Source organism: Ctenopharyngodon idella, chromosome 6 (assembly GCF_019924925.1).
Source record: "Ctenopharyngodon idella isolate HZGC_01 chromosome 6, HZGC01, whole genome shotgun sequence".
Taxonomy (NCBI): Eukaryota; Metazoa; Chordata; class Actinopteri; order Cypriniformes; family Xenocyprididae; genus Ctenopharyngodon; species Ctenopharyngodon idella.
This window is the reverse complement of record NC_067225.1, coordinates 21,927,838-21,953,527: the sequence shown is the minus strand read 5'-3', so window position 1 is coordinate 21,953,527 and position 25,690 is coordinate 21,927,838. Positions and strand designations below refer to the sequence as shown.

The 25,690-nt window shown below is 36.9% G+C and overlaps 1 protein-coding gene across 2 annotated transcripts in view; it reads left to right on the top strand.

Moving 5' to 3' along the window:
- The first annotated feature begins 17,998 nt into the window (after positions 1 to 17,998).
- The window catches only part of nos1apa (nitric oxide synthase 1 (neuronal) adaptor protein a), a 115,020-nt gene continuing 107,328 nt past the window's right edge, over positions 17,999 to 25,690 (top strand). The window contains exons 1-2 of one of the 2 annotated variants that reach the window (XM_051896548.1): positions 17,999 to 18,536; positions 18,780 to 18,851. In XM_051896548.1, the coding sequence (XP_051752508.1) occupies positions 18,432 to 18,536; positions 18,780 to 18,851 (177 nt within the window). In that variant the 5' untranslated portion in view covers positions 17,999 to 18,431. The remainder of the gene's footprint in view (positions 18,537 to 18,779; positions 18,852 to 25,690) is intronic. The other variant, XM_051896547.1, reaches the window with a different exon arrangement.

Below are 25,690 nucleotides of genomic sequence, written 5' to 3'. Positions count from 1 at the left end.
ACAAAGAAACTCATACAGGTTAAGAACAACATGAGGGTGAGTAAATGATGACAGAATTTTTGGGTGAACTATCCCCTTTCAGTGTGGAACCACTGAACGAACACTTATTGGGCCCTATCTTACACCTGGCGCAATGCAGCGCCAGGCGCAAAGCAGCGCCAGGCGCAAAGCAAGTGTTTTTTGCTAGTTTCAGCCCGACGCAGTTATCATTTTCATGTCCTGTGCCACGTTGTTTAAATAGCAAATGCATTTGCACCCATTTGCGTGGCCATGGGTGTGCTGGTCTGAAAACGAGGTGTGTTCAGGCGCATTGTTGGCGCGTTGCTATTTTGAGGCAACTGAAATAGACTGCGCCATTGACCAACTGAAACCTGGTCTAAAGTCAATGGTGCAATATATATATATTTTTTTTGTTATTTAAAGAGTGTGTTAGTAATATGCCCCCATAGGCGGGTGCACAATGCGCGTACAATCTATTACACACACAGGGACACGCAGCAGCACACAAACATGCCAAATATTAAAAATAAAAGGATTACAATGTAAAAGATTATTTTTGTGTGCATAAAGATAAAAATGCTTTGGTGGAATCCGGCTTGTCCCGTAGATGGTCTGCTTGTGCGCGAGGTTAAAGCGCACGAGCAGACCATCTATAGGACAAGATATCCCGCATCTTTATGCATCCATTTCCTCGCTAGAGAAGCGTTCAGTTTTTCCGCTTGCAAACTCCGCCGTGTGTATGGCGAATCCACCATGGCGCGAGTGCAGCTGGCTTTTAAAGGGAACTCTGATTGGTTTATTACATGTTACGCCCAAAACACACCCATTACTCATTAAGAGAATAGGGACAACCCTTTTAGACCATGTGCCGGGCGCGCCGACCATTTTTCCATCGTTAAACTAGCAAAAGTGGATTCGGACACACCCTAAGTGCACTTGCACCGTGCACTTTAGACCATGTGCTTAGATCATTAAAATAGGGCCCATTGTGTGCAATGTTTACACTCAATTCAAGTCATAGCAAGTGGTTTGGCCGGGATTCAACCCGTGGCACATTTCACATGGAGGAACTAGACTCCTTCAAGCTCAATCTGTCATACATCACCTCACAAAACCTTAGTTCATACTTCAGTTGATGCAGACAAGGCATATTGATCAAAGAACCAGACTCCAGATGAAAAACAAGCTTGTGAGGTGAGATCACCGCACTTGGCTCCACAGTGTTTAATGTCGCTCTATCTCTCAGTCTATCAAATCATGGGGAAGCAAAACTGAATGGTTCACCTCAGAGTAATGTCATATCAAATCAGTTCCAGCTGCTGCGTTTACACAGGAAATGGAGTCATGGTGGCCTTAGGTTGTCCAGGTCATTTTTCACCATAAAACATTCATAAAGTGAGGGAAGAGGATAGTGGTTAATCAAGATAAACAAATAAAACTGAATAAAAAAAAAAGAAGAAGATTTGTCCACCTGCTCCATTCGAATTCATTGAGCTGCCTACAAAGGTAACATTTTAAGGAATTATGAACACATTAACAAGGGTAGTCATCTTATTCATGTTGCTTTCTAATATAACCAATTTGAAACTAAATTCTAAGTTAGCATCACATCTACATTATCTGCTTGTTAAGTCTGACGTCACGCGTCACAGTTTTCAGGTCCAATCAGATGCCAAAAGCAAACCAAAAACTGTGCGTTCCGTGTCAGAATGTCTAATTTGGACTGCGGTACCCATTTCAACCACTAGCTGTCAATAGCCTCGTTTCCACCGAAATTACCCGGAACAATTTGTCCCAGGAACTTGACGTAGGACTTATGAGCTCAGTTATATGTAATGTCAAAACACCATGCCCCTTTGTTTTTATGAAAACAGAAAGTATTAATACTATATATCAGGAATAGTAGGGGAAAAACAGTTCAAAACTAATATCCACCATTGTTCACAACCAATATCGCTTTTAAAAATGGTGTTTGAAATAAAATGCTGCGTGGAGTCAACCAATCAAAATGCAGCGTGAACTCAACCAATCAGTATGTTCAGCGCCTAAGTCCCACCCCGAAAGTTCCTGAACTCGCCAGCAGGTACTTTTTGAGGGGAGAATTTTTACCCAGAACATTATTTAGACCCTGGTTCCTGCGGCCAAAACACACCAAAGTACCGAGTACCATCCCAATGTCCCTAGTTCCTGGGGAAAGTTCCTGGGGTGGAAACGCGGCTAATATTACATACTGCACCTTTAAACTCATCATGAAATCAAAATTGACAGTTCTTGTTTTTTTTTATATTGCAGTATTATAAATATTATAGTATATAGTATATAAATTATCTGTCCATTGTTTTTTTATTCATGTGCCCTTGAAATCATTAATCTAAATAACTTCCCTTCCCCCTTGCAGTGACATCCCTTCTCTTCTCTGATGATGTATTTTCCGACAATCTGTCACTCATATTAGATCACTGCAATAGCAAACCACAGTGATCCAATGATCCAATCAATTCCCAATGAACAAAAGAAGCCGTTTCACTCAGATAGGCCTACATCAGTAGGGAGGAAAATGTTTCATGCCGTTTCATGCTGACTTTAGTTGCAGTTAAATTTACTGTTAGCGTATTTTCTTAGGAAAAATCCAGTAATTTCAATAGGAATTCACAAGCTCTAGAATTTCTCATGAGGGAGAAAGATTTCCCCATGCAGATTTCGCAACATACTCAAGTTGGTCACACGGATTCGCTGCATTGACCAACAGAAAGCTGCTTGATTTGAAAGTGAATTTTAAGCTGTGAACTGTGCGTCATACACTCTTGACCTGCGTCATACATAGACAATGGACCTTTTTTGCCCTCAAACTTTTTTCTAGAAATTTCACTAATGTAACCATACCTTGTGAAGGTACCTGTCTATGTAGGTAGTAGGCAGCTTACTAGCTTTTTGAAAAGAAACTTAGCAATGCAACATTTAGACAACACACTGTGTTCCCGGCTTTTCCTTAATCACATCCTTCTTTGTCATGCTAGAGTTACTCCATCAGTGCCGCTTTTACACACTGCCTTCAGTACACATTTCTGCTTGAATGAGAGACAGGTGCTATTCGGGGTTTAGACTTATCGGCCTCAGATAAAGAGAGAGAAAAACACGGTGCTCAACACTCAATCAACGTCTGACTGAACTAGCTCAATAAAATTCTGCCATGGCCAGACAACGTAATAACAGTCTTTCTTGTCAGTTCAGAAAATTCACTGAACAGTCTATGAAAAGCTGCAGTGAAGCAACGTGTTTGTCTGAAGTGAATAAGTACTGTATGTTCTGGCTTCACGGATTGTTCTGTATTTATGCTGTGTCCAAGCCACATTTTTGGTCATGCCTGTAGTAGATTGGACAGTTTTGTTCCAAAAGTAGTTTTAGAATAAGTTTGTAATTTAATAAGAATCTATGATGTTTTTCTTCAACTCAGCAACGACATGTTTCTGTTCTTATGAGCTCAGTTATATGTAATGTCAAAACACCATGCCCCTTTGCTTTTATGTAAACAGAAACTATTAATACTATATGTCAGGAATAGTAGGGGGAAAACTGTTCAAAAACAATATGACAGACTTTCTTCCATGAAATACTAAAGTTTTTTTTTTTTTTTTTTTTTAAAGAATATCTTGGCCAATCTTTTAACATATACTGAAAATAAACAAGGACTGGGACTGTCAAGCTCCAGAAAAACAGATAAACGCCATAAAAAAAAATGGCTAATAAAAATTGTGCAAGTCTTTCAAAGTCATACTATAGCTTTGTGGGGGGAACCGACAGAAATTTAAGTACTTGAGCTGTTCATGAGAGAAATAGTGATGTTCAGTTCACTAACAAAATGTTCTTTTGAGTTAGATCTTTTGAATGAGTTCATTGAATCTGTTAATGATTTGTTCCAGAATCTAATCCACTTCACAGATGATTCACTAACTCAATGATCTGGCTACAAAAGTTAAAAGCACATTGGACTGGAAGATTATCAGTGAGTAAGAACTTGGAATATAGCACATCATCATATGGACTCATTTTATTTATGATATTATATGGTTATTTTGTGTGCTTTTTGAAGCTTGATAGCCTCAGCCCTCATTCACTGCAAAAACGAACAGAGCATTATTTAAAAATTTCCTCTGTTCCATGCAAGAAAACGTGGAATGACATGAGGTTGAGTAAATGACAATTGGGTATTTTCAGGGCACTATTCCTTTAAGACAGGCACATCTTCAGCATACAACTGATAAAAAAAAAAAACCCATCCCTGAGCGTATCCGAGTCTAAAGTTCAGCTTCTGGTTATCTGTTGTATTTCAAAGACTGATGCCGTAACTCAAGACAGATGATAAATGTATTGTAAAACAGGTGCCATTAAGCTTTCTCTAAATCGCTCCCAGGACTGTGATGTTTATGGCCATTTACAACCGTTTCTGAATGGAAAATGGATTGTAATATTAACTGTGACAGGAAGGTGACCTCTATTTATTTTCTTTTTTTTTTTAATATTGAGTTGATGTTGATACAAAGATTTTTCTGAGTAAAATTCTGAGTCAAACTGTTACTGTAAGTTGTTTAATACTGTTGATGTGAATGAACTGTGTACTGGTACTATTCCAGTATAAGCACATCATCAGTTGCTTCATGACACATTTAAATACAAACAAACTCCTTTGTCCCCTAACTGTCTAAGAGAGTGAGAAAGTGTTTTACCCATGCGAGGGAGCATGTGTGAGGAATTAATGTGGTCGTGTCTGTTAGCGGTAACATAAATAAACGTGGAGCTACGTGCCAGGCAGCACAGAGAGAGGTGGATATTTGACCAGATGGCGTTTGAGCGCCCATTGCTCCTTTCAGCACAGACCTGGACTGCTTATGTATGTGTGTGTTTAAAAAACCCTGCATGCTGTCCGCTATGTGTACTGAAAGACCAAAGAGATTGTTCCCTTAAATCAGAACATCTTCAGCACGCTTCAAAGTGCTGAGAGAGAATAAGGTTACGACAGGTTCAGTCTTCATCACTGCTTGATGCTGATTAGGCCCGTTGACAGAGTGAACTTCAACCCCAGTCTTACGAAATCATGTGATTTGAAAGTCCAATGTGTTTCTCCACACCACATTGTCTCATCAACGCACTGCACCGTTTATGAGAGAGTAAAATTTGGTTTAAATGTCTGTGATTAATGTTTTCGCTGTACGAACATCTGTTTTTCAGTGAAATCAAGACTGACAAGATAATGGAATTGTTTTCCAACAACGAGCCAGTCCATTTGATGAAACAATCCATTTCTACAGGTTACAGAGGTGTGGATTCATTTATTGGTTTGAAATGATCAGAAGCTCTCTGTTTTGTGGCATGTATTTTAGTGCATCATCTTTCAGGCCCCTGGCAGTCGCTCCCTCCATTTCATAGTAATGTGGTCCTTTCAGGGCACATCTCATCTGCGCTATTAGCAGAGTGAATTGAAATGGCAGCAAATGCATCTGATGAATGAATCGAGATAGGAATGACCCCCTTTTATAATCGTCCTGAAATTTCTATAGGAGATACATTAGAGTGACAATAATCACAAAGTTAGTTTTAGGTAGTTAAGTCATAAGCCATTCATACCCCTGGTTTCACAGACAAAGCTTAAGCTAGTCCCAAAAATGCATGTTTGAGCTGTTTGAGCTGAACTAAAAATAGCTTGCACTGACATCTAAAATATGTCAGTGCCATTATTTTGTCTCAAGACACACACCAGTAATGTTTTATTCTAAGGCATTTTTATAAAACCTATTAAAATATGCTAATTTAACTAAGACCTAGTCCTGGCTTGAGCTAAGCCCTGTTTGTGAAACCAGGCCATAAACTAAAGACTTCAAATTTGTAAACAGAAGTGCTGAAAAGCCATGAATTTTAGTTTATCTGGTTATGGATTAGGAGGTTTTAAACTTCTTTTTCATCACATAACTGTCAAAGATAATAAATTCAGTTTGAAATATGAAATATATTAATAATTATCAAATCTATTACAGTTATTATCAGGGCTTAACATTAACTTTTTTGCTCACCAGCCACTGTGGCTAGTGGTTTTCCAAAGTTACTAGCTACTCAGCATTTTCACTGGCCGAAATTGTGACATCAATACCGATCGACAGGGAAAAACTGCGATATACATATTTTTAATATTATATCTAATAATTTGGCAGCAGGTATATTAGGTCACTTTAAGACCTGACACATGGATCCATTATACTGTTACACATGCATTTTCTTTCTCAACTAGTTACGTTCATTTAAAACATAACTGACTGTGTTTATGTGGATACTCGCCAAGACCGGCATTTACATTATTTTGTGTGTATTTGACTGTTTAAGTGCAATAAGCAGCAAAAAAGAACCCAATTTAGTACTGAGAGGCGGCTTTATGTTTACGCACTTTGGGTGTGAGAACAAAATCTGCGGAAATAAGTTAAATTATGCGCAATACGCGCAATCCCACGTCAAAATTCAAACCCTGTAACACCAATATTCAACCGGAGCAAATGAAACGAGTGAGTGAGGGGAGGCGGGTTTGTGTGTCAACTCACTGTCGGAGAGATGAGAGAACGAGAAAGCACAGCTGGTATTGTGTATCTATTATGTGGAAAATGAGTACTGGAAACATTTAAAATATTTTAGCATCGATGTGTATTGAAAAATCGATATTTTTGACAACACTGCAAATTGCACTTCGTTTATTATTTCAGACGCCTTTTTAAAAGACTACAAATGAAAAATGTATATAAATTAGATATAAAATTGAAACCCACCAAAGTGGTTAGTAGGAGTTACTGCGTTACACGCCACTGCTGATATCCACCCGCATTTGGTGGGTGTTAATGTCAAGCCCTGGTTATTATAGTATATAAATTATATATAGGATATTATAGTATATTATAGTATGTAACAAATTACATTATGAATAGTGTATTCAAATATGTAAAAAAGTATTCAGGATCTGTATCCAAGATTAGTCAGGAAGAATAATTACTAATACAACAAACTGAAAACTTTCACATTTATTTATTTAATTTATATTTCTTTGTGTTGAAACCCTGAACAATTGTCACAGGGTGACACACAAGAGAAGTGGTTCTCAAACAGGGCCCATTAGGGGGCCTCAGCAAACTTCCAAGAGGGCCTCAAATTATTTAAAATCATTTCAAATAAGGCAAAAACATTATTTTTTTTTTTTTTCATTTTTATTCTAATTTACAGATATAATGGACAATGGTGGATGGGTTCTTGGAGTCAAAAAGCTTGAGAACCACTGGATTAGACGAGTTCTGTGCTCAAGAGCTGCAGAGAAGTCCTTTATTCTTATGTTCTCTTAATGTAAACAAGCGTAAATGTCAACATCATCGTTTACAGTGTGTCTAAAGGACTAAAGTATGTCACACAAAACATTGATGTAATCCAATCAGTCTGCCATTTTATTCCAGACATTACTCCTGGTTGTAGGCTTCCTTAAATATTTAGTTTAAACTTAGTTGAAAGGTAACCCTATGTATAATGGAAACGCTCAAATATTTAGTAGTTGTAGTGTAAATAAGTGCTAAGTTGTAACTGGTGAAAATAAATCAGAAATATGAAATGCTCATGCAAGCAAATTTGTGTTGCATGTATTTCAGTCTCATATGAAACATCTATTCCACTAAGTAAGTGCCGATCTTTAACCGTCAATTTATTCTTCAAGCATGTGTAAGTCCTAATTTAATCCAATTATATAATATGATCATTGCAGCTACTGTACGTGTCACATGTTCCATATGGAACAGGACACAGGGAGCACTGGATTCTTGACCCACACTGGAGGTCTTTAGGGGATCTGCAATCCAACAATCAAGCCCTGGCTGTGGGAGAGGGGCTGGGAAAGCTCTCTGGACGCAAAGAGGAACATCAGGCTGGAGCATGCTCACTTACAACATGAAACCCGTGGATGACGCCAGCGCTACTATCATCCTGTAAATGTCAAAAAGACATTCGTAGCCTCAGGTCATCGGCCAGGGTATTGTAAGTAATCAAGATTGTATGGTAAAGATGTGTCATGGATTACGTAAAAACGTGAGATTGGTGTGCATCCTATCAAGATACCAAAGAGGAGGAAGTCTCATTACCTAAAAGACTGGCCAATTCAGGGACTGGTGGCTTAAGCTTTCTGGGACAAAACAGAGAAAAAGTGTCAACATGAAGAAATATTTGACACAGGGAAGTTTAGATAGACAGACAGACAGACAGACAAATAGATAGATAGATAGATAGATAGATAGATAGACAGATAGATAGATAGATAGATAGATAGATAGATAGACAAGAAAAGCTGATAATTGAGGTTAGCCTAAAAGAGGGAGAGCTTGTGAGAGAAGTCCAAATTACTAACCTTGTCACGACTCAAATAGCTAGAGTTTGTTTCTGCACCATTAGTGTTCATGTAAATAGAGGAGAGCCACAAACATAAACAGTTTAACAACATTACACTCATTTATAGCAATAAGGGCACCATTCCAAGAAATGTTGATATATTGTGGAAACTGTCATTACACCACTGTAAAAAAGAAAAAGAAAAAAAAACTGTTCATTAGCTATAACATGACTTGTTTCTATCCATTTGACTCTCACCCACTTAATATTGTTTTTAAAGTTTTCAGAGTTTCAAAACAATTTTCTTAATCAGTGAATCCATTTGGTATACAAATTGCAATGAACCACTTAATTGCTACTTAATTGCTTTGTTCCGCTACCTTTTCCCCACATATTCCGCCCACTTGTATTGTATTCTGTAAAAACAGATTACATCACTTCCGGTTCAGTTATTTTGTACGTTACATTAAATATGGAGCTGTTTTACTCAAGATGCCTTCAAATGAGCTACCATCGCATGTGCAGATTAACATATAAAAGTTTTTTCTTCTTATTATTAGCATTCGGATATTTAAAAAAATTTAACGGCAACAATAAAAAGAACTAGCTAGGTTTGCTGATTACCTTAAAAACAGTCCATAGCAATAGCATAGTTCATACTGCTGTTAACACTTTCTCAGACAAGCAGATGCTAGTTTTTCTGTCTGTTAATGTGACGTTCGGCATAAAGCCTATAGGCCTAGTATCTATGCGATTATGGTTTGGTTGAGCCTTCAAAAATGCTATTTCAAGAAATATATTATGGTGCGTTCACGCCATATTGTAATTACTGTATCTACGAGATTCTGGTTCGTAAAAAGCGTTCACCTCCTCATAGAGCTCGTAATTACAGCTTGTAAGCTGGGAGTTTTCTGAAAGCTCCCACATATACCACCTGACCGCTGTAGATTTATTTAGGAGTTGATAGTGGTGCCGTAGAAACGCATAATTCCCAGTCAAAGGACGTGAACAGCTCCGAATACAACGTAAGGTGTTGTCATCTCAAGATGCCGTAAGTACGAGGTGGCGTGAACGCAGCATTAAATTTAACAGCAGAACAACAGTGACACTCTGTGGCCAAACAGCCAAACACAGCCTTTCCCTGTGGAGACTCGGTTTAGATTGCATAACCCAAACACACCAGTAAATCTTGAAGACTTTTTAGACATTTGGCCTTGGCTACAATAAAGCGTCTGGTTTATTAAGGCCAAATTGATAAAGCATGTCATGCCTTGCATACTTCTCTGCTCCAATGAAACCAAGCTATCTACTAGTGACCAAAATGATGACATTTTATATCTAGGTCAACATGTCAAAATTTGATGCCTGAATATGGTTTATGGGGCAAATTAGCCTTGCTATGTCAAACCATAGATTAATGATTGTTACTGTGGTGTTTGACAGCCTTGTTCTAAAAACCTGTTCAACACCTTTGCCTTGAGCTTGACCCTTTACCAATTAACAGAGAAGCCTTTAGCATGCATAACGAGTACAGAAAGTTTAATAGCCTAACGGTGACCTCAAAACTATTATCTATTATCATCAGTGATAAGTTGCATCACATATTCTGACATAACCTTGGCGAATGATCTAACTGATTATGATCTGACATACTTAGTGTAATGTAGGTTAAGGAGAACAAAGAACAGCTTTCATCATTAACCTTTTTTTATTTCTTTTTTTTTCACCTGCCAAGTATCATTAACAGACAACAATATTTCTTTGTTCTTTTCACCTCATTGCAAGATGGAGTTGTCAGTGTTGTCTGTATATGCAATACACTGTACAATTATTTTTTTAGATTTAAGTGTGAAAAATTTAAATGTGAATAAAATTATAGTTGTAGTTTATAAAGAGAAAAATGTTTTTAAAGGGTTAGTTCACCCAAAAATGAAAATTCTGTTATTAATTACTCACCCTCATGTCGTTCCACACCGGTAAGACCTTCGTTCGTCTTCAGAACACAAATTAAGATACTTTTGATGAAATCCGAGAGGTATATGACTCGTCCATAGACAGCAATTTAACCCACACTTTCAAGGTCCAGAAAGGTACCAAAGACATCGATAAAACAGTCAACGTGACTGCAGTGCTTCAACCTTATTTTATGAAGTGACGAGAATACTTTTCGTGCACAAAAACAAAACAAAAATTTAAAATTTAAAAATGTTAAGACTTTATTCAACAATCTCTTCTCTTCCCTGGCATTATCCTTACGTACAAACCCGATTCCAAAAAAGTTGGGACACTGTACAAATTGTGAATAAAAAAGGAATGCAATAATTTACAAATCTCATAAACTTATATTTTATTCACAATAGAATATAGATAACATATCAAATGTAGAAAGTGAGACATTTTGAAATGTCATGCCAAATATTGGCTCATTTTGGATTTCATGAGAGCTACACATTCCAAAAAAGTTGGGACAGGTAGCAATAAGAGGCCGGAAAAGTTAAATGTACATATAAGGAACAGCTGGAGGACCAATTTGCAACTTATTAGGTCAATTGGCAACATGATTGGGTATAAAAAGAGCCTCTCAGAGTGGCAGTGTCTCTCAAGTCAAGATGGGCAGAGGATCACCAATTCCCCCAATGCTGCGGCGAAAAATAGTGGAGCAATATCAGAAAGGAGTTTCTCAGAGAAAAATTGCAAAGAGTTTGAAGTTATCATCATCTACAGTGCATAATATCATCCAAAGATTCAGAGAATCTGGAACAATCTCTGTGCGTAAGGGTCAAGGCCGGAAAACCATACTGGATGCCTGTGATCTTCGGGGCCTTAGATGGCACTGCATCACATACAGGAATGCTACTGTAATGGAAATCACAACATGGGCTCAGGAATACTTCCAGAAAACATTGTCGGTGAACACAATCCACCGTGCCATTCGCCGTTGCTGGCTAAAACTCTATAGGTCAAAAAAGAAGCCATATCTAAACATGATCCAGAAGCACAGGCGTTTTCTCTCGGCCAAGGCTCATTTAAAATGGACTGTGGCAAAGTGGAAAACAGTTCTGTGGTCAGACGAATCAAAATTTGAACTTCTTTTTGGAAAACTGGGACGCCATGTCATCTGGAATAAAGAGGACAAGGACAACCCAAGTTGTTATCAGAGCTCAGTTCAGAAGCCTGCATCTCTGATGGTATGGGGTTGCATGAGTGCGTGTGGCATGGGCAGCTTACACATCTGGAAAGGCACCATCAATGCTGAAAGGTATATCCAAGTTCTAGAACAACATATGCTCCCATCCAGACGTCGTCTCTTTCAGGGAAGACCTTGCATTTTCCAACATGACAATGCCAGACCACATACTGCATGAATTACAACATCATGGCTGCGTAGAAGAAGGATCCGGGTACTGAAATGGCCAGCCTGCAGTCCAGATCTTTCACCCATAGAAAACATTTGGCGCATCATAAAGAGGAAGATGTGACAAAGAAGACCTAAGACAGTTGAGCAACTAGAAGCCTGTATTAGGCAAGAATGGGACAACATTCCTATTCCTAAACTTGAGCAACTTGTCTCCTCAGTCCCCAGACGTTTGCAGACTGTTATAAAAAGAAGAGGGGATACCACACAGTGGTAAACATGGCCTTGTCCCAACTTTTTTGAGATGTGTTGATGCCATGAAATTTAAAATCAACTTATTTTTCCCTTAAAATGATACATTTTCTCAGTTTAAACATTTGACATGTCATCTATGTTGTATTCTGAATAAAATATTGAAATTTGAAACTTCCACATCATTGCATTCCTTTTTTATTCACAATTTGTACAGTGTCCCAACTTTTTTGGAATCGGGTTTGTAGTTTTCACAGTAAGCACAGTGAAGGCTTCCGTGTTTACATCTGAATGCTGGCTCAGTATTGGCCAAAGCTGATCACGTGAGCAGTACGACGCATACGTGATGCTGACGTAGGAGCCGGCGAAGTCGGCGTTCTGAGGTAGAACCTGGAAGTGCTGGCCTCAAACAACATATAAGAATGACACAGAAGAGAAGATATTGTTGAATAAAGTCATTATGTTTGTTTTGTTTTTGCGCACAAAAGTATTCACGTCAACTTTTTTAACAATGTCTTTAGTACCTTTCTAGACCTTGAAAGTGTTGATTATATTGCTGTCTAAGGACGAGTCATATACCTCTCTGATTTTATCAAAAAAAATTATATTTGTGTTCCGAAGATGAACGAATGTCTTACAGGTGTTCAACAACATGAGGCTGAGTGATTAATGACAGAATTTTCATTTTGGGTAAACTAACCCTTTAAGAATAATATTACATCTCATAACAAATATTCCAAATGGTTGCTCTGCTTTTGCTAAGTAATAAACAACTAAATAGCTCAAATCTGGTTTTCATATACTGACAATAGTGATAACAATACTGTTTGAAAAGTTTGAAAATTGCAATATGCTGTTTAAACAAAAGACAGTTATTTTTGTCCTTTGCCCAAGTTTGACCACCAGTTGCTTTCTAGTACTGCACCGCCCCTCTGTGGTTTATTATTGTATTGAAGTAATGCTATAAATGCTATAAATTACTTATGTTGTTATAAAGATCTTGCATTATAATTTATTTCATAAGTGTTTTTTTTTTTTTTTTTTTTTTTTTTTTTTAATTCTAGTATCATTCTTTTTCATATTTATGCAGAATTAATGCAGTAATCACTGTTTTAGTGTTGTCGGAACCAGTAGTGGTCTATAAAATGTTTACTTACTTGTAGCGCATGACATACAGTGGTACAGTATCCCAATCATTACATCATACATTACATATATTTTCAGTCACAATCAGGTTCAACAAATTTCAGGTAGTACTAAAAGTTCAGATTCAAGCAAAGTCTTCATCAATTACTATTTGATATCCCTTTTATATTTTTTAACACCTTCCTAACTCTTCAAAAGAAGGAGACTCCAGCACAGACTGGAGCTCAAACATAGCAAAGCAAAAAGACCAGAGAAAGAATATTCCTTAATCTATCTTAAAAAGAAACAAAACTATATTTTAAAAAGTTCTCTTTGTCTATATCTTTTTCTCCTCCATCATCTTCTAAAACATCCCATTTTTCCCTTCTAACATAGATCAGTCTCTCAATAATCACACTCATTTCTTCAACACACAATATCACACACCAATATTTCACACAAAATCTCCTTCTTTCTCCTCTGGAGAGGCACAAACTGAGTAGCTGAAATCGCATCCAAAATCACATACTCTCTAGATTAGATACTTATTTTGAATAAGCACTTTGCAATCGCTAAAAAAAACATGTTCTATACAGTATGAATGTGTGTAGTATAAATGTAATCCGGACGTGCTACATTCAACATGTTGTCACTGTCATGTTACTTACCAGCATCAGCTGTGTTGTTTCACTGCCATTCACAAATCCTAAAATCCTCTAAAGTGCAAGTTTTTGAAAACAATACTGTTATTGTCTCCGTGTAACCTACAAAAATGCAAATTTGCAAATCATGCCCATGCATATTACGTGTTTAGTCTAGGCACATAGTTTTTCTTTACAAAGTGACATCGCCAACTACTGGCCTGGCATGCAAAATATAGCATTTTTAATCGTTTTCGCAGATCAGTGTGAAAGGGGATCATTTTGACTACGTTGTCGTCTGTACACAAAAAAATGCTGTTTTTAGTACATCGTTATCGTGTAAACGCACCCTACGAATCTCGCTGGAAGTAGAAGGTCATCCAGGTGTTTTTTGCCTTCTCTTGGTAACACATTAGAATAATGGTCCGTCATTAATAAGTAACTATGCAGGAAGTAATGTAGGACTAATGAGTAGCACTACATTAACACTTCAGCTATTACTATTAACTAATAGAAACAAGTTTAACCCTTCAGTAAGTAATATCAAATTTAGGAGATAGTTCCTTATTAGGTAATCAATAATTACTTAATGAGATTATCCTCATTAATAACTATTAACTAACTGACAATTTATAAAGAACATTATCGTGTGTCTGAGACGTAATCAGTCATAATTTCACTTTAAAATAATGGTCCGGATCACTAGTAGTTCTTGAAGATTGTCTTTTTTTACTCAGAACATAAAATGCATCACTAATTACTCAAGTACCTAGTCACTCTTCAAGGACTACTAGTGATCTGAACCATTATTTTAAATTGAAAAAGATGGTTTTTCACTTTAAAATAATGGTCCAGGTCACTAGTAGTTACTGCACAGTGACTAGGTAACTAGTGATGCATGTTATGACTATATTCAGAGTAAAAATTATGACTGATTACGTCTCAGACACGCACAAAAAAGACAGTTGCTCACATCTCAGACACTTCAATGTTGGGATTAGTAATTAATTAGTCATTTTTTATAGTTTGTCATAATTACCTATTAGATCTTAATGATGCCAATCTCATTCAGTAATTATTGATTATCTAATAAGGAACTATCTTAATCCTAAATTTGATATTACTTACTGATTAGTTAAGCTTGTTTCTATATTTGTTAATGATAGCTGAAGTGTTAATGTAGTACTACTCATTTGTCCTGCATTACTTCCTGCATAGTTACTTATTAATGACAGACCATTATTTTAAAGTGTTACCCTGCTCTTTTATGAGTACTGTGAATTCGGACAAACCTCTTTTGTCACATACTGTTTTTCGCCTACTATATAGTAAGGAAGTATGTTATTTTGGATGCTGCCAGTGTTTTTTTTTTTTTTTTTTTTTTTAAATCCTTGCAGTAACCTTTGCTCACTGATTAACACGACTCGCTTCAGATCAGCCCATTAGTGAGTTGTACATATACTACATCCCAAAAACCACCAGGAGAGGGTGAAAGATAAAATGTATTCATAAATGTATTCTATTCTAATCTGTTCTATTTACTTTAATACAGTCTTGTATTTGCTATAGCTATACTTAGTAATTTCCATGCACTACCGCACAAAAACAAATATTTGTTTTCCATGAAACTGGGAGATACAGAAAAGGTGCCATCCCAGAATGTCACTTCCTAGTGTTCCTCACAACCTACATTGTTAGTCTTTTATTAAATAAACAGAGCCTGAAGATAATGCTGTATAGGAAATGTATGAGTCAGTTTCTGCCTGCACATCTCCCCAGCGGTTACTTTGTAACACCAACACGGTTTCCAACTTTTCCCCCCTTGCCTTAAGCAATCAAACATTTTTAAAAAGGAAAGAAACCTACTCTACTGCAACATTTAGCTTTGAGAGGGTTGAAATGCTACATTTTTTGATTGCTAAATAGAATTAGAAGCATGCTGTGGATTATGTTCATGTGCATAATAGCCTATGCATTTAGCTGTGATAATAAATGTGGGAAACATCCCTGGCAAAAAGTGTTAGATATCTTATCTAAATAGAAAAAGAACTATTTGGCCTCAAGCACTACAAAATTTTCCTTAGAGGTTTCTCCTCTCAGCTTTCGAGATGGGAAACTAGAACTGCAATGCTTATATTGGCTGAAGTTTCGGGAAGGCAAGTCAAGAACTAGAGTTGAGCAACTATATCACAATAATTACCAGATAAGAACCATTATAATGAAAGAATTATTATTATTAAAGAACACAATAAAAGCATATTAATAAAAGATCAGCATCAAAAGGATCACTTTATGTTAGTGCATCAATAAATAAGCCCACTGATACTACAACAATATTGATGTGTTGTTCTAATGTACTCAGCTGGTTAAATGTCATTCAGTATTGTGTTCTTTCTATTGAAATGGCTTTTCTGGCCTCCTTTGTGCTTAAATAAGCACATAAATTTAAAACCAATTAGTAACTAGACTATGCATTCTATTTTACCACAAACAATCTGTGAAAGTAGTCCATTAAAAATAAAGACTGATGAAAGCAGAACTGCAGTGTTGGCCATTCAGAACAAAAAGGAGGCTTTTCAACTGCAACCTTTCCAGACTCTTCAAGGTTACTGGATTGGGCTTCATAAAATTGATGGCTTTTGGACCCGAGTTGGAACATTAACATTATTTACAGTTTCTTTTGCCATGTCTGCCCATCTGTTTGCAGTTGTTCAGTCTTCAGAGGTGACAGAGCCAATGGGGCACATAATGCATTGTTACCATCTGAAGGGCAACTTCTGCTACCAATCCACCTGTGACTTTGTATGAGAAACATACGAGACTATACAAGACTACGTGAAATGTGTTAATGCAGAGATGATGGGAAGCTGGAAAGTTTATATGGATAGAAAAAAAAAAAAAAAAAAAAAACAGACAAAAGAGACTGCACACTGAGGTAAGAAAATAAAGGCAAGATTTGCTTATGTGGCCTGATTAGTCTCACTGAATAGTCAGACTGCAAGAACACAGGTGCTGGTAATGATTACCAAATCAGTTTGATTGGTTAAGAGGAACATGCATGCTGTAAAAAACAAAACAAAACAACCAGTGAAATTAAGTAAATGAAATTTGTTTCACTCAAATAATAATGAAAGTTCATTGTACTTAATAGTAAAAAGTTGCGTGAACTCAAAATTTGATTGTAGTAAGCTGAACTTCATATGACTGAGTTGCAGCTGATTTCTAATTCCCAGCATGCTTTGCGTCAGACTGTATAAGGAAAATAAATGCTGACATTAAGTGTTATTTTGTGTGTTATTGCACAAGATTAACATAGGGAGACATAAGTTTGTGTGTTGGGATTTACAGGGGGTTCTGTTAGTTTTGTAGGGTTACCATTGTGGTGAAGAGTAGAGCATATGGTTAGGTTCAGGATGGGCTGCAAAACTTTTAAGACCACATATACTGTATGATGTTTGATTATATACATGCAATAATTATAGTCTCTTTGATAGTTATTATAGCATGTTTTATTTGCCTTTGACGTCATTGTTAATGAGAGACACTTGTGCACCACACAAGCCTTGCTCCGCTTCCACAGCTTTCAGCCCCACCCCACTTGTCACAAAAAAAATGTAAGTTCTACTAACTTAGAAAAATGAGTTAGTTTACTTAAATGTTTTGAGGTTGGTAAACAAGTATGGCTATACCAACTTCTGAAAACTTTATTGAGGTGAGATGTTTTGTTGTTAAATGACAAATAATTTTGTGGGACTGGTGTAATTTTTAAAATTGATCTTCATACAATTATATTTCACTGTATAGATCAGCATAATTTTAAACATTGTATATTTTATAATGGATTTTCATAGTACATGGGCATACAAACAAAATTACATAAAAAGTAGCCTAATTCAAAAAGTACTTAAAAATAAATGAAAAAAGGAAATACTTTTTAATGTGATCATCATATAACAAAAAGAAGAAATGTAAATGAAAGTCTGGAAGTTGAAAAAATAATAAAGTCTGAACTTTTTAAAACAGGTTTAGCCGCAGTTAACCAAAAAGTACTGATATTGTTTAGTTAATGTAGCCTATCTTTTCAAATTCTCTTGGGGACACAACATTGCCAACTCGTCTCAACTACCAGTGTACCGAACTCTGCCACTAGATGCCAGGCTCCGCTCTCCTTTGAACACCATTGTTGAGCGTTGAATCCGAAGCGAGGTGTTTTTCTCCTCCTCCAAACCTGAAGCCGTGTTCCAATGAAAGCAGGTGGAATTCCCCCTTTCAACCAATGGCGCTCTGCCCTCGCAACAATCTCTTCGAAAAGGATGTGTGGGCTCGGCTATGGCGCTGGCGTGAAGTTATTGGAAACGGAAAGCCCAGGAAGCAGGATTTTGGCACTACTACACCAGCTAAAGCTTAGGGCTACCAGCTTGAATGGGAACAAGTGAGAAGATCATTCATATTTGGTCAAACGTACACCTTGGGAAGCCACTTCGGCGACGTCGGATTGAAGATAGTGATTTCTACAAAAGTTGCTCTGTCAAAAGCACGTATGAGAAATAAGAGTGACCTCGGGCTAACAAACGGCATGGATCGCAAGAGTTAGACTGAGTTCTGACTCCCCTCGAGCTGTTTGTTTTTTCAACTCTGGAGAAGGACGTAAAACCGTCACCATGCCAGCCAAAACAAAATACAATTTGGTCGATGATGGACACGATTTGCGGATTCCTTTACATAACGAGGAAGCATTCCAACATGGGATTAATTTCGAAGCAAAGGTAAGTTTCTTTTGACATGAAGATGATTTTTAGCAGCATATATTATTTACATCCTGTTGCAAATCCTGTTTCCAGTCCCAGGACACATGTAAAGTTGTTTTGCCTTTGTTGTTGCCACTTGTTTACATTCCGTTTTGTCATTTTAATTGAGCGCGTGAATTCTGATACCACATCTAGTTTTACTAAGCCCAACTTGTCGACAGGAGATCTAATAAATCTAATCTCGTTGGCTTTGATTTCCAGTATATCGGTAGTCTGGATGTGGCTCGACCCAATAGCCGTGTGGAGATTGTTGCGGCCATGAGGAGGATAAGGGTGAGTTTTTATGGTGCCAGTTTACTTTTCCTGCTTCCTAAAGGAGAGTTAGCTTACAAAGTTTACTAATGTCAGTATTTAGATATATAGAACTGCCTTATTGGTATTCCAATAAAGCGTTACGACGTGACTCAGCCTCTATTCCGCACGGGTGATCTTCATGCCTCGAGCAACAATCAAAATACAAAAGAAGGACAGATCAATGAGCAAATTGCTTACAAAATGAATGGATGGGATATTGATAGCCCTGTCAAAGTTGCTTTGATAAACATACACCAGTCCTGTAAGTTACGTCGCCTTTGGCTACCACAGTGTTTGTGGATTTTCATGTGTGTAAATAGAGAAGGGCTCTTTGAAGTGGGGGTCTTCTGAGTAAAGCACTTAAAGGGCCAGTTTTGGCGCCCACCAGTCACAGACTATGAGAATGCACTGGCTTCCTGTGTGGCTAGACCCCCACTTGATACATAAATCCTACATGTTTTGCTTTATTTTTTGTTGTAATAGTGTTGAAACACATTTTCCTCTTGGTAGTTTGATTGAGTTCATTTAAAATCTTCATATGTATGTTGCAACTAATGGAGTTTACAAGCTACGTTCTGAATCTCAGAGTCCCTACATTGTGTTCACTGCTTCCTACACTCAGTAGGTGATTTCTGTAAAAGTCAATTCACTAGGCACAATATGTTAATCGAAATACCATCAACTTTTAAGAATATATATATTCTATATATATATATGTGTATATATGTATTAGGATGAAGATGAGTTTATATAAATTGTTTGTAGCTCATCACATTTGAAACCCCAAAACTGTTTTACTTTATTTATTAACTAAATGACAGTAGTGTGCTCTTAAGTATAAAAAAAAATCATATTAAAAAATGTTATATTCTCTTTGTCCACCTACAAAAATAGAGGTAAATAGTATGGAATTAATAACTTTTAATTCCCTACTCCTGACTGGTTTTGCAAGTCTGATTTTCAAGCCAGCCTGTTGTTGTCATTTAGCTGTATTAATGGCAGGTACTCAAACATTCACTACTGTATTACTGTCAGGGAGGTTTTACCTGAACATACTTTCTTTTCCTGGTACACTTTGCATTCTATGGCCCGGATTTCGCTATTACGGTGACACTTATTTCAGGGAAGTGTGATGAGAGGTGGTTTGAACAATTGAAAGGCTTTTTTGTTTTGTTTTGTTTTTGCAACATCCTGGTTTCCAGCATGGCGGCAGACACCAAGTGCAAATGATCCTATTAACCTTTTCAGTGCGCTGGACCCCCTGCAACGGTCTGCTGGCTAAGGGGCAACCAATGCGTTTACAGCAGGGAAATATTGCGTGTTAACACTTGAACACAAAAGTTACACAAACCAATCATCCTGTAGTGGTTAAGTAGTTTTAAGTTCAAGCAGTGACAGCATTGTTTGAGCATTTTGCATTTTGTTGTTGCACTGCAGAATATTGGAGTGATAATTACTTCTCAAACCATTCATAAATATTTTGCATTTTGAGGAAAAATTGTATGCAATATTGTTGACAAAAGAGATCCTACTTGTTTGATTTCAAGTCCTATTCACAGTAATTTATTTGGCAAGCAGTTTGGCAAGCAGTTTCTCTGTATTGTTGCTGTCTGTTTATTGCTCACTGTTTGTTGCTATTGTGTACTTCTTTAACAAAGTACACATCATTGCATATGATAATATATTCCAACATAGGACATTTCTATTAGTCATTAGTAACATCTACAGAATGCTTTATTGCAGTTTGCAAATTTAGATTGGCAATTTCAACAATGTGAAAGAGTAGTGTGCATAAATGGTTAAATGTTTCAGTATAGAACTTTCTGTTCTCTGGTATTTCACTTTGTAGGATCGTATGATGTGGTGTCTATAATTGAAAGGGGAACATTTCAATGGCTGTCGGAAATCATTTCCGTTTAATCTGCCTTTGATCTTAATTGCCATCACCCTGATAAAGGAACTTGGGTTGAAGAGATCCTGTGAATATATTGGTTTAACTAAATCAGATAATGTAGGAGTGGAAATATTGAGGTGAGATCAGGTGCCTCAGACATTTTGGGCAATAATTATGTTTAAAAACAAACAAACAAACAAAACTATATGCTCCATTTGGGCAGGAAGATGTGATTTAGAGTCCATTGGGGAATTAAAAGCTTGAAGCCTATAATCATCGGCCATTTTCATCACCACACCCAGTGCCAATTTACCCTGTATAATGAGCTGGAGTCTGAAATGTTTCTAGCCTGTTTTCATGCTTTATTTGGTGCAAAGAATGTTTATTTTAATCATCTAATAATAGATATATAAGTGTAAACAAATGTCTAGATCCCCTATAACAGCTTATCTTGTGTCCTGAGCTTGAAGTGGTTGATGGTGCTGCCAGTTTCTTAGCTTCACTTTATTTCCTCATGATCTTTCCCAATTAGCCTGTTTTTTATTGAGCATCACAATATATGGCATCAAATCCTTTTTAAGCCCAAAGCCTTCCTTGTCTTTTTAAGCCTTTTTAGTATCAAAGATGGAGATTCCAGCAGTAGTGGTTTGTTTGATGCCAATGTGTGACAAATGCCTTTCATTAAGGACAAATTTATAGGCCTATACCTGAATGTTTACTCTCGCTTCACTGGTTTATGAAATACCTAACAGACATGTAGTAAGAAAGAACATGACCATGACATTACCTTTGTGGAGATGATTAGCATTGAGTAGATGTTGCTGTCAGATTCGGAAAGTGGAAAATTTATGGTCTTGTAGTCCTCTTGTAAAAGCTTTTAGACTCGTTTGCATAGCCCAGCGCACTTTGCTCTTATTGCTGTGTCTCAAGCTTTTAAGATTTCTAGCTTTAAGATGGTCAAACCTCACTCTTTGGAAAAATTGATGACCTGCACTTTAAAACGGCACCCTAATTAACTGACTGATTAAGTGATGTCGCGAATGGTTTCATATTGAGGTCTCTCCTCTAACACTGTGGAAGTGGAAATGTTGACAACTAATTTATAGGTGTTGAATATCATTTTTAGGAATTTTCTTAATTGATTCAAGCTAAAATTAGGTGATCTTATCTTGTGATTCACTGCTGTTGTAACTGGTCCCAGCTGAGCCCTGTCTGAAAAATGAATTTCCTTATGTTCATATGGCAGCATGCTTTTAAAAACATTCCCTGCATCCGAATGTGAAGACCATAGCTCCCCTTTTCCCTCGATGGATGGTTCACAACGGATTTCTATTCTACAGGGGTTAAGAAGAGGGCTAGGGGCAACATTTAGCACCAGGCAACTCTGAAGTTATCACTGAATAGATGTTTTTCTGTTCTCCTTTAGTTATGTTGGATGAAAGCAGAAAGGTCACGAAGAGTGTTCTAATGACCCTTATTGATTCTCCCTTTCTGTTCCCCTTCATCAAACCCATTTGGATGGAAAACTTTAGTTTAACTGTTCCCACTGGTTAATGTATAACTTTATTGAGTTTAAAGTCACGATGAAACAGAAGTAGAGACAGATCTTTTGTTCTGTATTGTGACATACATCTGAGTCTAAAAGATTATTGGAAAATAAGAAAAAATTAGGCCAGGGATCTGGTCCTATGCATCAATTATTGATTAGATTTTTAGATGTGGGCTCAAAAAGTGGAGCCAGATGAACACACACTTGAAGTCCCTTATACGTCACCAGAAAGAAGTCTGTCGTTTTCACTGGAAGGTCTGGTTATGGTATTTTAAATAAATATTGTATTCACAGATCTATAATATGCATGAATTTTAGAGATGCATCAGTCGACCGGCCATCAATCAGAACCAGACAGTTTTTACTCCAAATGCTTGATCGGCAACCAGCCAGTTTTTTGTTTTATTTTGGCCAATCTCTGTTCCGGCCATGCACACACACTGCATTGTAATCATTTCCCAAAATATTATTTGTGTGGAAATATTACGAACTCTGTAAACAGGACACACTCAAGACAGGCGCAAAGAGGAGAGAAAACTCTGTAGGCTCAGCAAGCTCACTCTTCGCGATGCCCGAAATATTGGAATAAAAATTATAAATATTAAATTGGGGATAAATATTGAAGGTAACTGACTGTCTTCAGAAAAGTTTCAATGGCATTTTCTTTTCCTCTTACCTCTGTATAAGGCCTAATAAAGTGTAGTGCTTTGTTTAGAGCGGTGAATTTGCATTTGCATTCAGTCCGTCTGCTGTTTTTGTTTTGTATGTAGCATAATTTCACAAAGCTAAAGTCAGACCATTCTGTTTTTGCTTATTGAAACTGATCATGTTACATGTGTGTAGCATCTTTGTTTGGATCGTGACTCATGAGTAAAATGCAGTTTTCAAATAGCTACAGATACTTTTTGTTTAAGACCAGTTTGACCTGTAATAGAGCAAATAAATAACAAATACATTTGCTTAAAGTAAAAAGAAATCAGCCCATTTGCTTGTAAAAAAAATCAGATTTGGCCATGATCAATGCATTACTAGTGAATTTTCATTTCATGCTGACTCTACAAAAGGCTTTTTTGTTACAACAGGCCAGTATTTGTCTATTTTCCTTGCTGTCAATCAAATGGGTAAAAATGGATATCTTCACTGATGTTCATTTTTGTTCATCTGACTTAAACTGGATGGCATTTGACTGTGTCATAAAAGATCCAGCCATAAGAAAGACTTTTGGCCAGGATCCATTCTATTGACGTGCCTCATTTTGTCTCCAAAGAGCCTCTTTGGATTTAGAAAAGCTCTCTTCCCCTCAAGAACTGAACATCCTCTGTGTAACGTTGACTAGCGTCAGAACAACAAAGCCATAGGATACTCAAGCTTGTCCCCTTCTTAACCATAGTAACGGAGAACAGTAAATTGACTCATAACTCTCCTCCTTTCTCCTTGGAGTGTCTTTGCCTTGCGATCTGTTATGAGGGTAGTTTTCACCCCCATCAAGCACAGAGCATCATCTTAAAAACATGTTGTGTGTGTGTGTGTGTGTGTGTGTGTTTAAATGCACCTCCTTTTCTGAGACCTTTCATTGTAACAAATGAATATTCTGGCCTAATTTGATCCTCCTTTTTAATTAACGTTTCCAGTGGCTCAGAGGTATAACTCATTCCTTGTGATTTTCTCTTCTTTTTTTCTTTCTCTGAGGTTAAAAAAGTCATTAAGCATCTTAGAGATAAATCCAGCAACCAGGTTCTGTTGCATATTGAATTTTTTTTAAAGCCAAGGCGAGCATGATTAATAATGTCCTTGATGCTAAGAAATCACTTGATAAATTAAAAAGATTCAAGAAAACACCTCCACTTGATGCGGTTTATTCAAGTTTAACGGCCCCGACGCAGCATCCACTGTAATCCATCAATAAACACCACATCTATTGATCTCTGGCTTTTTTATTTTAATAGTAAAATTAGTTTATCCAAATTCAGGTTTTACATTTTCCATGAAAGTCGTTCTACATAAAATATGCCTTACACAATAAAACCTCTTCTTCTGGAGTGGTTCAGTCTCTGTGAACGTCTTTAGACTGTGATTTAGTGCTGTGACACAACTTGCTTCTCTCTCCTTTCTCTTTATAGCTCTCTTTCTAGTGTTGTGTTTAACCCAGTTCATACATTGGGGTGATTTACTGTCTTGTTGTGTTTATTTGAATCTTTATAGCTCGAGCATTCTTTGGTTTCTGACATGGGTTGCCTCATCAGGATGTTAGAGCTACCATTTTAAGATTGATAGAAAAAATATCAGCAGTTATATTACCATAATTGTGAGATTTCAGTGTCAAATTAACATTTTTATGGCCTATTCAACCTTTTTTGACTCGAAGGCCCTCTGTTTTCCTACACAATATTCAAAGCCCCTCATTATAAAGACTAAGATATTTCTCATTCCTGCTGTAATTGACAAAGCTGCTTCTTTCTTTTCTTTTTTTTCTTAACAGAGTGTTGATATATTTAATTAATTAACCATGATTTGTTTTATGATTCCTGAAATTTCAAGAATTTTCAAGTTTTTGGTGGGGGTGGGGGTGGGGGCGGTATGATTCATTTTAAAGTGGCCCTATTATGCTTTTTCGAATATTACATTTTGTACAGTGTATAATATAGCTGTTTGCCCTCAAACACTGTAGTTGTAGCTGAGGCCTGGAAGAGTGTGGTTTGTGTTGTCGACTTGTTGAGAAGATGCTGTTTTTAGCACTGTAAATCCACTTTGCATGCTGGAATTGTTACGGGAAAACCGACGCCAGCGTTCCTGTTTGTATCACTGTGTATCAAGCGCTGAGGAAGCTTCCGGAGATGAAATTCAGATATGGTAATGGCCGTTTCATTTCCGACACAGTAGACCAATCACAATAGACTGGGCCATCGGACCAATCAGAGCAGAGTAGTCTGTTGGAAAGGAAGGGTTTAGAGAGACTGAATTTTCGAACAGAAATTAGGTGATGTGCAATGTTTATGAGAATATTAAAGAGTTTTTTGACCTTGGATGCATGCTGTTATTATTATTATTATTATTATTATTATTATTATTATTGTTATTTTAGAATTTATATTTAGTTAGATCATTTAAATATATTAATAATAATTTATTAATTTACATACATAAGCCATCCTGCAGCCTCCCTGGAAGTTCGCTAATGCCCCTCCTCCTATTTGGCCCCTCCTGGTTGAGAACCACTGGCCTATAATATACTGTATATTAATTTAATCACATTGATGTGATATTTTAAAATGTTTGCTGCACGGTTACAAAATAATATAAAAAATATGCTACACATATAGAATTTAATTTATTTTAAAGCGAATCTGAAACAGAAACCGGTGTTGGGCCCACGTA